We start from the raw sequence: 12,626 nt of genomic DNA on the forward strand, positions 1-12,626 counted from the left end.
ATGCAAAAATTGCACATCTGCTTTATTTGTTAAGAAACAATAGACAATGAATGACAGATAAATCATGTAGATATAAGAAATAATTTACTATACATACAGTTCTAAAGCACCCACTAAAATTATTGTTCAGAAGACCATACAAAACTAAAGTCATTTTTGGCCTGTTAACATTAAGCAGTTTTGTTTTGTTCATTTTGTTCCAAAAAGTATTATGTTCAAGTGTAACAGTAATTATACATGAAAAAAATTGCAATGCAGATTCTAGTTTCATTATGATGATAATGTATGAAACTAATATTTAATTAACTTACAGGTAAATGAATATCAGTATTTCACGAGTTAGATTGCAAACTGCAAGAATAATACTTCTGAATCTCAATCAACACGTAAATAATATTTTTTCCTTTGCATTTGAAACAAATAAGTTGAATACATATTACATACATCATATACAAGACATATACTGTACCGTATGAAATGAGTTTGCAGCATGTTCTAACAACCCAACTAGTCCACTTTCAGTAAAATCTTTCCCAAGACATACACCTTCTTCCTCTGGACTCAATACATCATCTGAGACAGCACTCTCTTCCAGTACATTGGGTGTTATTCCTTCCAATCCTACAGCACCCGGTGGCAAGTGTGGCAGATCTTCAAGCATATGAAGATATTCTGATACCAGTGCAGCACTGTGCACAAGGCACATTGCTGCCTCTGTGTGGTTATTGCGCTGAAAAGGACAGTACATTTGCATTAGATCAAAATAATGTTATCACAAAAATTTTACAAATCCTATATATATTACACTAAGTTCAGAGAAACTGACAAGGGAATTACAATACACTGATTAAAGAAAATGTTAGAGTTTTTAACAAAGAAATTGGAGCTCAACAACTGCTACATACTATACAATTCGTATATTATCTCTTATCTCCCATACGAGCATAACATGGCTTTGAGATGTGATCTGTGGTTGCCTAGACAGGATCTAAGCTGCAACAGCATACATTAAATTCCTGATTTTATCATTCTGCTATGGCTATTGCTGCTGGGAAAATAATTCCAAGTACCACAAACATAAAAAATCTGGGAAGTTGATCACAGAAGGAAAATGGATGAGGCTGACAAGGGGAAAATGGGCTGACTCAATTTTACCATAAGCACTTATGTGAAGTAATCTGACCTAGAAATAATTATTACAACACTGGTGTATTAATAGAAATTCTAGGATAGAAACAATAAATTAAAAACAGTGGTTTTTGCAATCATTCATATACTGTTTGTGTGTGTGTGTGTGTGTGTGTGTGTGTGTGTGTGTGTGTGTGTTTTATTAAAACGATAATACCTAATAAAAATCTGTGCATAGACTACAATTTACTCTCAAGATAAAGTACACAATGAAAGAGAGGCACATAAAAAGGAGCAATGACTACTTCCTCAGATTTTTTAAAATCTTGTTCTGCTTCCTACTCTTAACAAAACAGAGCTCAAATGCCAAAGCAAACCATTTTTCCCCTAATATTTATGTGCTCATGTGCCATTTTGTATTCAACCTTAAAAGGTGAGAGGTCAACAGATTCTCTCAGCTATTGATAACTTACAAATAAGGTATGTATACAATCCTATAGTCTAGAGCTCACCTCCATGTGTTTTTGAGCCATATTCGCAAGCCAAGTAAGCCGCAAATCTGGTGAATTTTGGTACCCTTTTGCTATACGGTACATCAAATCCAACAACATCTCTGGATCTTCTTGAAATTCTTTCATTTTTACAGTATCAGAGAGAATCATGTGTAGATTAAAAATAAGATCCTTAACCTGAAAACAAATTGTAGTATCAGTTCTAGACTTCAGAACTTATAACATATCTGGACAGAAAGATGAAATAAGTGCATTCTGCTACTTAGTGAAAGTAAAGTGATCACAATTCTGATATGTTAGTCAAGGTGCAGAACTTCACTGGAACTGAAATTTTCACAACCCACTATGCTACACAGAAGCACTCTGCAGTCTTGACTATAGCAACTGGAAAATGAAACCTGTCACAGAATTTCAACCACGCCAAAACTATTTCTCCTCACATGTGAATAGAGTTGTTTTCAATTGTTCTTCTATGCTAAGTACCAGGTGATCAAAAAGTCAGTATAAATTTGAAAACTGAATAAATCACAGAATAATGTAGATAGAGAGGTACATATTGACACACATGCTTGGAATGACATGGGGCTTTATTAGAAAAAAAATACAAAAGTTCAAAAAATGTTCGACAGATGGCCCTTCATCTGATCAGAATAGCAATAATTAGCACAACAAAGAAAGACAAAGCAAAGATGATGTTCTTTACAGGAAATGCTCAATATGTCCACCATCACTCCTCAACAATAGCTATAGTCGAGGAATAATGTTATGAACAACACTGTAAAGCATGTCCGGAGTTATGGTGAGGCATTGGCGTCGGATGTTGTCTTTCAGCATCCCTAGAGATGTCGGTCGATCACGATACACTTGCGACATCAGGTAACCCCAAAGCCAATAATCACACGGACTGAGGTCTGGGGACCTGGCAGGCCAAGCATGACGAAAGTCGCGGCTGAGCACACGATCATCACCAAATGATGCGCGCACGAGATCTTTCACACATCTGGCAATATGGGGTGGGGCGCCATCCTGCATAAACATCGTACGTTCCAGCAGGTGTTTATCAGCCAGGCTGGGGATGATGCGATTCTGTAACATATCGGCGTACCTCTCACCCGTCATGGTAGCAGTTACAAAACCAGAATCACGCATTTCCTCAAATAAAAAAGGCCCGATAACGGTAGGTGTGGTAAATCCAATCAACACCGTGACTTTGTCATCGTGCAATGGAGTTTCCACAAAAGTTCTAGGATTTTCAGTAGCCCAAATTCTACAGTTGAGGGCATTGACAGACCCTCGGAGTGTGAAATGAGCTTCGTCGGTCCACAACACGTTACTCAACCAATCGTCATCTTCCGCCATCTTTTGAAATGCCCACACTGCAAATGCCCTCCGCTTCACTAAATCGCCAGTTAACAGTTCATGATGCCGATGGATTTTGTATGGATAGGGTCGGAGGGTACGCCTAAGTGCCAACCAAACAGTAATGTACGGAATGTCGGTGCGACATGTGACTGCATGAGAGCTGACTTCCTCATGCATAGACGAACCCGCTACAGTCTCCATTTCTTCCGGAACTGCCTCAGCAGCATTACACCTTGTGCTCGGTCGGCCACTATGGGGTCTATCGTCTAAACAACCCGTGGCTTCAAACTTCGAAATCATTCTCGCCACAGCTGCATTTGTCAACGGACCTTTACCTCTTCCTATGGTGATAGGATCATAACGCTGAACTAGCACATTCCCCATTCTGATAATACAGCTTCACTAAAAGCACCTTTTCAGGTAACGTCAACATGCTGCGATTGCTGGCGCATCTGATTCTCTCTCTCATTACAGCTCCTTTTATACACGATTGTCATGCGCAATCACTGACGTTTTGCTGTCCAGCACCATCTGTCCGACATTTTGTGAATTTTATTTTTGGTTCTAATAAAACCTCATGTCATTCCAAGAATGTGTGTCAATTTTTACCTCTCTATCTACATTATTCCGTGGTTTCTTATGTTTTCAAATATATACTGACTTTTTGATCACCCGGTACATTGGTGCTTCTGTCTGTAGTATTCTCAAGTATGGGCCAGACCACTATGAATGCCCACGAAAGGTCGAAATCAATGTTCTGACTATTTTGTAATTACTGACTTAGGTGGGAAAATAAAATGATGTTGGCAAACACCTTACATCAAAGAAGCACTCTGCTCACCACTGGGAAAATGCTGCTGTTCTCAGCAGAGACAATCATTTGCTAGAAGCTTAAATAAAGTCAAAAGAAGAAAACTAGCAAAGATCATTTTGGAAAGAAACTGTTGGAGTTTTTGCAAAAGTAAACATTCCAGTCAAAAAGCTCCTCAATCACCACTTTTTAACAGGAAATTTCAAAGTAGTAAGGCTTTGTCTTCAGGCACATAGCATGACAGCCTTTTAAATTTGTATTTCTAATCATTTTAAAAAATCAATGGTGTAAATTTTGTCAAAAACAGATGCTAAATTTTCAAGTTTCCAGTCATGTGATTGATTTTTAACTAGACTTGCTGAAGTTAAACTGTATCCCTAACCTAGGAAAATTAGTAGCACTGCATTTCAAAAATAGAATGTGTTTACTAGTTCATTACCCTGGTCCAATGGTGCAACATTCCAAAACACAGTCCCACATGCCTACTACATTCTTCAATTTGTATACCGTATACCATCCTGTACACCACTACAGTGTGTTCAGGAGTGGTACCACATTCCACTTTGGGTGAAGTGATCCTCCAAACACTTTTAATGAAGTAGACTTCCTCTGTGATAATGGGAGAGGAAGACAGCACACTGACATGTTCTACATCTCTTGCCCAGGTACACATACTTCCACCTTAATACAAATTTTTTAGAGTTTACAAGGAAATATTACTTCAGTTTGTGTTTGAAGTTAATTTTATTATCCATTAAATTCTTTGCATCACTGGGTAGACAGTCAAAGATTTTTATGACTCAATATCTCACTACTTTCCATGCCAGACTACAGGTGAGTGATGGATAAGGTAAATCATTTCTCCTTCTCGTGTTATATTTATCAATGTTACTGATGTTTTCAGACTGTGACTGATTGTTGACAATTAACTTCATAAGGGAGCAAGTGTAAAGTAGTTCTCAGTATGCACAACAGTTTAAAGAGCTGTCTATAAGAGATTCTTGAGTGGATACAACATATTATCTTTATTACTCACTTATGTGCAACAAACACTTTCTTCCTCAACGACAAGTTATCCCTAAATATGATGCCACTATACATTAGTGAATGAAACTGGAAAAGCCACCCAATTTTTGAAACTTTCATCTCCAAAATTTGATGTTATTCATAATGAAGTAGTTGCAGAGCTTAGACACTGAAGATGATCTGTAACATGTGACTTAAAGGTCAGGTTCTTATCACTATAAACACCTAAGAATTTAGAATACTCTATTTCATTCATTAATTCGTCCTTGAGCATTATTCTAAAGGAATTGTCATGATTGTGCAGCACTGAATAGCGTGTATTGAGTTTCATCAAAATTCAATGACAATACATTTGCAGATAACCAGTTATTAATCTTCACAAAAAAAAATATTTTTATTTTTGTGTATTGTAGTTATTAGGTTTGATTACAATACCTGAATTATCAGCAAAGATAACTGTTTCTGGTTCTTGGATATATAATGGAAGATTATTTATATATAACAAGAACAAGAGTAGACACAATATTAATTCCTGTTGTACAGCTGTGGTGTTTATTCCCCTTTCTGAAGATGCTGTTTCATTGTGTGAACCCCAAGTTACTTAATGCATTATTCGGCATCCATTTAGTTACACAGAATGAAAATCAGTCACCAACATCATCTCTGATACCACTATATTTGAAATTCTGAAGAAAATACTGTGAACTACACAGTCAAAGTCACAGAAAATAACAGTAAGCAATATTTTGTCATTCAGAATTTCTATTATCTTATTTTTGAATTGAAAACTGGCAATTTTTACAGAGAGACCCTTTTGAAATCCAAACTGTGACTGTCTAAATGGGTCATTTTGAGACAGTTGTATTATGGCTTTTGCATAGATAAGTTTTTTCAATACCATCAAGAATAGTGAAATTGGTCAGTAATTTTTAATATCTGCCTTACTACCTTTCTTGTAAAAGGGTTTGACTACAGCACATTTCATCCTGTGATAGTGATGTGTTGCATATGAGACTGCATACATTGCATATATGTCAACAACAGGATTTTAGTACTTTACTTGAGATACTATCAACTCTGTGAGAGTTTCAGGTTTTGATGGGATTAATTACATTCTTAAATTCTATGACAGAACTTGGAATAATTGTAAAGCTTCCATTCACTCCCTTATTGACCAGTTTGGTGTGGCAGTTGAAGACAGCAAAACGAAAGCCAAAGTTTTAAATTTCATGTTCAAGAAATCGTTCACACAGAAGAACTGTGCAAACATACCATTACCTGACCATCGGACAAACTACTGTATAGACAACACAGTAATAAGCATGCATGGCCTAGAGAAACAACTGAAAGATTTTAAAGCAAATAAATCACAAGGTCCAGATGGAATCCCAATTCAGTTTTACAATGAGTACTCTATGGCACTGGACCCATAGTGTATAAGAATGGTAAAAGAACAAACCCACAAATTACAGACCAATATCCCTAACTTCAGTTTGCTGCAGAATCCTTGAACATATTCTCAGTTTGAATATATTAAACTTTCTTGAGACTGAGAAGCTTATGTTCATGAATCAGCGTGATTCTAGAAAGCATTGCTCATGCAAAACTCAGCTTGCCCTTTTGTCATATGATATACTGAGAACTATGGATGAAGGGCAACAGGCAGATTTCACATTTCTAGATTTCCGGAAAGCAGTTGACATGGTGCCCCATTGCTGGCTGTTAATAAAGGTACGAACATATGGAATAAGTTCATAGATTTGTGAGTGGCTCAAAAACTACATCAGTAATAGAACCAGTATGTCGTCCTCAACAGCGAGTGTTCATCAGAGACAAGGGTATTGTCAGGAGTGCCCCAGGGAAGAGTGATAGGAACACTGTTGTTCTCTATACACTTACATGATATGGCAGAGAGGGTGGGCAGCAATCTGCGGTTGTTTACTGATGATGCTGTGGTGTATGGTAAGATGTTAAAGTTGAGTGACTGTAGGAGTATACAAGATGACTTAGACAAAATTTCCAGTTTGTGTGATGAATGGCAGCTAGCTCTAAAGGTGGAAAAATGTAAATTAATGTGGTCCTGCTTGATGTAGTGAAGTCATTTAAATACCTGGGCATAGTGCTGAAAAATGATATGAAATGAAACGAGCATGTGAATTGTGGTAGGGAAGGCAAATCGTCGACTTCAGTTTATTGGGAGAATTTCAGGAAAGAGTGGTTCACCTGTAAAAGAGACCGCATACAGGACACTGGTGTGACCTATTCTTGAGTACTGCTTGAGTATTTGGGATCTGTACCAGGTGAGATTGAAGGACGACGTCGAAGCAATTCACAGGCAGGCTGCTAGATTTGTTACCGGTAGGTTCAAACAACACAAGAGTGTTACAGAGATGCTTCGGGTACCCAAATGGGAATCTCTCGAGGGAAGGTGATGTTCTTTTTGAGAAACACTACTGAGAAATAGATCTGATATAATTACATTTTCTTCAAGATATTTGAGTCTCACCTTTATCTACAATAATGATGGAAGCTGAAGAAATGCATTAAAATTTCTGCCATGGCCGGGGCTTGAACCTTGGTCTCCTTGCTTAGTAAGCAAGGAGACCCAGGTTCAAGTCCAAGCCATTATACAAATTTTAATTAATTTCTTCGGCTTCCATCACTATTGAGAAAATTTAGAGAACAGTCATTTGAAGCTGACTGCCACACAATTCTACTGTTACCAACATACATTGTGCATAAGGATCATGAAGAACAGATATGAGAAATTAGGGCTGACATGGAGGCATATAGTCATTTGTTTTCCCTCTGTCTATTTCCGAGTGGAACAAGGAAGGAAATGACTAGTAGTGGAACAGGGTACTCGCCGCCATGCACTGTATGGTGCGACTTGCGGAATATCTATGTAGATGTCATTACCTAATATGTACGGGGCATTGTTTCTTGCATATATTCTACTGCTTCATCTCTTGACCTGTTCAGCTCAGGCTTCTGAACTACTTTAAGTAAGTGATTGTTAAATATATTGGCTACCTGACTTATTTATTACTTGTCTGTTTTCTTTAATAACAAAGTCCTTACAATCCCTTATCTGATTTCCCAAATTCTCTTTTAACTACTGTCTATACACATTTAATTTTGTTATACGAATTGTTGATTTCAGAAATGTAGTAGCACCACTTGACATCACTATGAAAACTGAATAGCTGCCACAACATTACAGTCAATCCCTGTCGCACCATTACCCAAAGGCATTTTAAAAGAGGAGCCTCCTTTGATGAGACCACGACAGAATCCTGCAAATAAGTATGCTCAGGGCCAGTCTGAGTCAGTTATGATGTGACCTAGTAAGTGTGCAATAAGTGTGCTGTCAGTCTGGCTAAGGCATTTATATTGTGGACTATAATTGTCATAGGCAGAGCTTTGATACAGTGTAATAAGGTGAAAGTGTAGGTCTTCAACCATGGGATACAACTACTTTCAGGTGCAGTACGAGTCCTCTGATGTTTACTCTGAACGCATATAACCTGATTTCCCTGTACGATGTTCCTTGGGGTCTTCCAGATAGTGAGTAGATTGGGCTACACCAACTTTTGTTGCTATTTTCTTACTTGAATAGCCCTCCTGATGCAGAGCTACAATTTCAATTCCAACTCATTACTTGCACACACTAAGGTGACGATTCCCGTAAGAGTGGATGGGCAAATATCTACTAGGTACATTACGTATGTAGATTGTGGATAGTTGGGAATGTGGGTCTCACAGGAAGCGTGTAAGGGATAAGTCCCTTCAGTCGCACTGCTCGTGTGTCCTTGGTGGCTCAGATGGATAGTGTGTCTGCCATGCAAAGCAGGAGATCACGGGTTCGAGTCCCATTCGGGGCAAACATTTTCAGCTGTCCCCATCAAAGTACATCAGCACCACTTGTTGGCAGCTGAGGGTTTCAATTAATTATCATTCATAACAGAAGTGTTTATTTTTATCTCCTCTAGCTACTCTATGGAACTGTATAAATACTTTTTTTTTACGCACATTGTTTTGTAGGCTATCTGTCACAGGTGGAATTTTGATATGGAGTGGACTTGACTTCGCTGTGGAAGACAGGCTTAAGACAGCTTGTATTGTTTCCTGTGTATATCTCTCCACTATATTACATTCTTCTCGTGAATAAACTGGGGAAAGCCCGTGTGTGTGTGTGTGTGTGTGTGTGTGTGTGTGTGTGTGTGTGTGTGTATAGAGCTTTTGATTTGTTTGATCACTTTCCTTAAGACAGCACAATATTTATTGAAATATGTTATCAGCCCTACATCTCTGTTTGTCCTCATCACTTCAAACAATTTTCTTTTCTTTTGTAATCCAAGGGCTATTCTAATGTCTTATTATTACCCCATGTTATTGTTTTCTTGGGAATCCTGTAGTTTGATAGCACCAAAAAATCATTTCTGTAAATGGAAACTGAAGTGAGAGTGCAATAAATAATTTTCTTATACTGTTATTCAGTTAGAGTGTAGGTTTCTTGTGGTACTTCATTCCAAATTCATCGTCATCATCATCATTATCATCAAACTGTGGCACATAAAATGGAATGAATACTTTCCATATAATCAATAATTCCTTTTTCCATGATCTTGCAGAAGCAGGAACTCTGTATCAGAGCCATTGTACACAATCTTGCTAATGACAAGTTGATGGTACTAAGTTTTTCCATTACTGTACATTTTATCATGCTTTCTACCACAAGTGAGCCTCTTTGAAGCAGTGCAGCACATGTTATACGATTGTTACAGATGGTATTGAAGTGTACATTCTTCATCCCATTTTGACAGTTTTGATCCTCAAATTTTAACCACTCTACATCTTTTCAAACAAATTCTCATACAGCAAGGTGGTTGATTTTTACCTGTTACACACAGAATGAGAATTTCATAATGTATTTAGATTTCAAACTTGATTTAAGGGCTTCTAGGAAATCACCTTTCTTTTTTTTCCAAACGGGAGAGTATTCTTATATGCCGGGTGGTTATAATTAAACTTTCCCTATTTAACACATTATATCATGGAAACTAATTACCGTATGAGTACTTGACTTGGTAGCATTAATGTCCACAGTATGGGGTGCATGATTTCCATGTGTCACATTGCCCACCGTCCAGTTCCAACTATGGCCACCAGGTGTCATGATCAGTCATCGTGATTCATAGTATCACACAACTGACGAGTCGCAGTGCACTTGCTGAGTGTCAACATGAGCTTGGACAAAAGGAGCAGGACATTATTAGTGAAGCTCTATTATCAAACCAACAGTAATGCTACAGCTGCACTTCAAGAATATTGCCAGCTGAAAGGATTACAGTACGGTCCTCTTGCTCCACCAGCTGTGCGGAGCATGATGAAGAAGTTTGAATCAACAGAACTGAGCATTGTTCCAGGAAGAGGCTGATGACCGGTTGCACCACAGGTGGTTGATGAAATTGTTGATGCTATGGCAGACAACACTGCACGCAATTCCCGACTGTCAGGCAGTATGTGTGTGCGCTGTGTCATGACAGTTGAACATCCCGTGGTCCACTGTATGGAAGGTGCTTCAAACCATTCATTATCAAATGGTACCCATACAAGATCCATATCATACAGCAGTTTGCACCACAAGATGCACAACGACATATTGACTTGCTCTCCACTTTCTCACAAGGATTGAAGTTGACTAGAGCTGGCCCTGAACTATCCTATGGACAAACGGAGCTCATTATTCCCTGATGGGTGAGGTGAACACACAGAATTGTTGAGTGAGAGAATCTTCACCTCAAGTCACTGTGCATAAGTTCCTCTGTATGGTGAACATGTCACCGTATGGTGTGGCTTCACGGCTACGTTCCTCATTGGTCCATTCTTTTTTGAACAGGTTGGCACTCAAGGGCCAAACACATGCAGTGTGACTGTGATATGCTTCAGCAGCATGTCATACTCACCCTACAGGAGATAGACGCATAAAACTCAACAGTTTTCATGCAAGATGGGGAGCCACTGCACATCACTCGTGAAGTTCACACGCTTCTCTGAAACACATTTGGAAATGATTGAATTACCAGAGGATCATTTCCAAATGTGTGGGCATCACGATCACCTGATCTAACTCTCTGTGATTTCTGGTTGTGGGGCTACCTGAAGGGCAGGGTTTACCAGGGGAACATTCACACGTGTTGATCTGAAGCGTAGATAATGAGAGAGGTAGCCAGCATACCTACCGACACGCTTCATCCTGCTGTGCAGAATGCAACCCTGTGCTTTCAGACTCTTCTGGACAGTGATTGGTACCATATTGAGCCCCTTTTGTAACTGTAATGGTACCTGTATGTAATGGTATGATGTACTGTAGTAGCACATTAAAAGTATTTCAATTGAATTGATTCTACATTTCTCTTCCCCATGTCCTTGACATTAATGCTACCAAGTTTGGTATTCATATGGTAATTAATTCCTGTGTTAAATAGGGAAAGTTTAAATATAACCAGCTGGTATAAAGCTATCAGTTCACTTCCTTTTTTGTAAAAATAATTCTGTACTGGAAATTTTTTGACATAATTTTAGCCATTACAATAAAATACTCTATGATATACTAAAATCACATTAATAAACATTTATAACAACACATCTAAATTAATGTCATACTTCCCATTAAACTGTATGAAAATGTAAATTGAAACACATGACAGCTGCTGTTATCAAAATACTTACTAGTTATATCGCATAATACAAAAGTATACTATAGTTGTCCTTCTAAATTTTATCATAAAAGCAAGGAACTTAATACCTTCAACAGCTGCGGTGTCATGACTAACCTGCTCTGGAAAAGTTGTTTCCTGCAATTCAGTGTCTTCTTCTGCATAAACGAGAATTGTCTTCAAAGAGCGCCGCAATGACTCTTCACTAAATGAAGAGCTGGTTCCAACAAGTGAACTGAGAGACATTGTCACCTGCATTTTTACTCTAGCAAAATTCTGGAAAATGAATTTTTTTTTTCTATTCAGTCAGAGATGTCAGAGATTAACTCATAATTCATTGTACATAGATTTATTCCTGAATCTCCAGGAGCACAAAAATGGTGACAGATTCTCATCATTAAAATATTTTAGATTCAATAGTCATTTACAGTGATCAAAACAATTACAGCATTGTGTGTGTGTGTGTGTGTGTGTGTGTGTGTGTGTGTGTGTGTGTGTGTGTGTGTGTGTGGGGGGGGGGGGGGGGGAGATGTTTGCTTGCTTTATGAAGTTGTTAAGTAACTAAACTTAAAAACACTTTGGAGGACCATGGTAAAGCATATTATTAAGATATAATTATGCTAGTAGTTTATCTTACAGCATTTCACTTTCTTACTTCATTATTTTTTAATTTATTAGACATACAACAAGAGGTGGCCAACACAATATGAATTTAACACTTTTCGAACATCAATCACAGATTATATAATACGAAGACAAAATTTTAATTTGAGCTGAAACCACACATACATAGGTGTACAATCAAATACTGTAAAGGTCACTGAATATAATTGACAAAGGTGCAATGTAATTCGTGTCGGTATAGCTTTACACAAGTTTTACACAAATTGCATAGTTCAGAAATAAATGAAGTAACTACTTTTACCATGCAGTATGGGCTCAGCATGAGTAGACAAAACTGATTTTCACATGTTTGGCCTGGATGCAGTGCAGCTATGGAAAACTTACAAAGGGATATTTTACCATTTCATATTAATAGCAGCGTCCAGTTTTCAAATAGGTGTT

The 12,626-nt window shown here is 37.9% G+C and overlaps 1 protein-coding gene across 1 annotated transcript in view; it reads right to left on the minus strand.

The window, feature by feature from the left end:
• Positions 1–12,626, minus strand: part of LOC126470323 (dedicator of cytokinesis protein 7) — a 283,560-nt gene that overhangs the window by 55,238 nt on the left and 215,696 nt on the right. Inside the window, exons 30-32 of the mRNA XM_050098105.1 lie at positions 11,679–11,837; positions 1,641–1,817; positions 470–730 (exon numbers count right to left, since the gene is read on the minus strand). Coding sequence (XP_049954062.1) covers positions 470–730; positions 1,641–1,817; positions 11,679–11,837 — 597 coding nt within the window. The remainder of the gene's footprint in view (positions 1–469; positions 731–1,640; positions 1,818–11,678; positions 11,838–12,626) is intronic.

The sequence above is a fragment of the Schistocerca serialis genome, chromosome 3, assembly GCF_023864345.2.
Source record: "Schistocerca serialis cubense isolate TAMUIC-IGC-003099 chromosome 3, iqSchSeri2.2, whole genome shotgun sequence".
NCBI classification, from domain to species: domain Eukaryota; kingdom Metazoa; phylum Arthropoda; class Insecta; order Orthoptera; family Acrididae; genus Schistocerca; species Schistocerca serialis.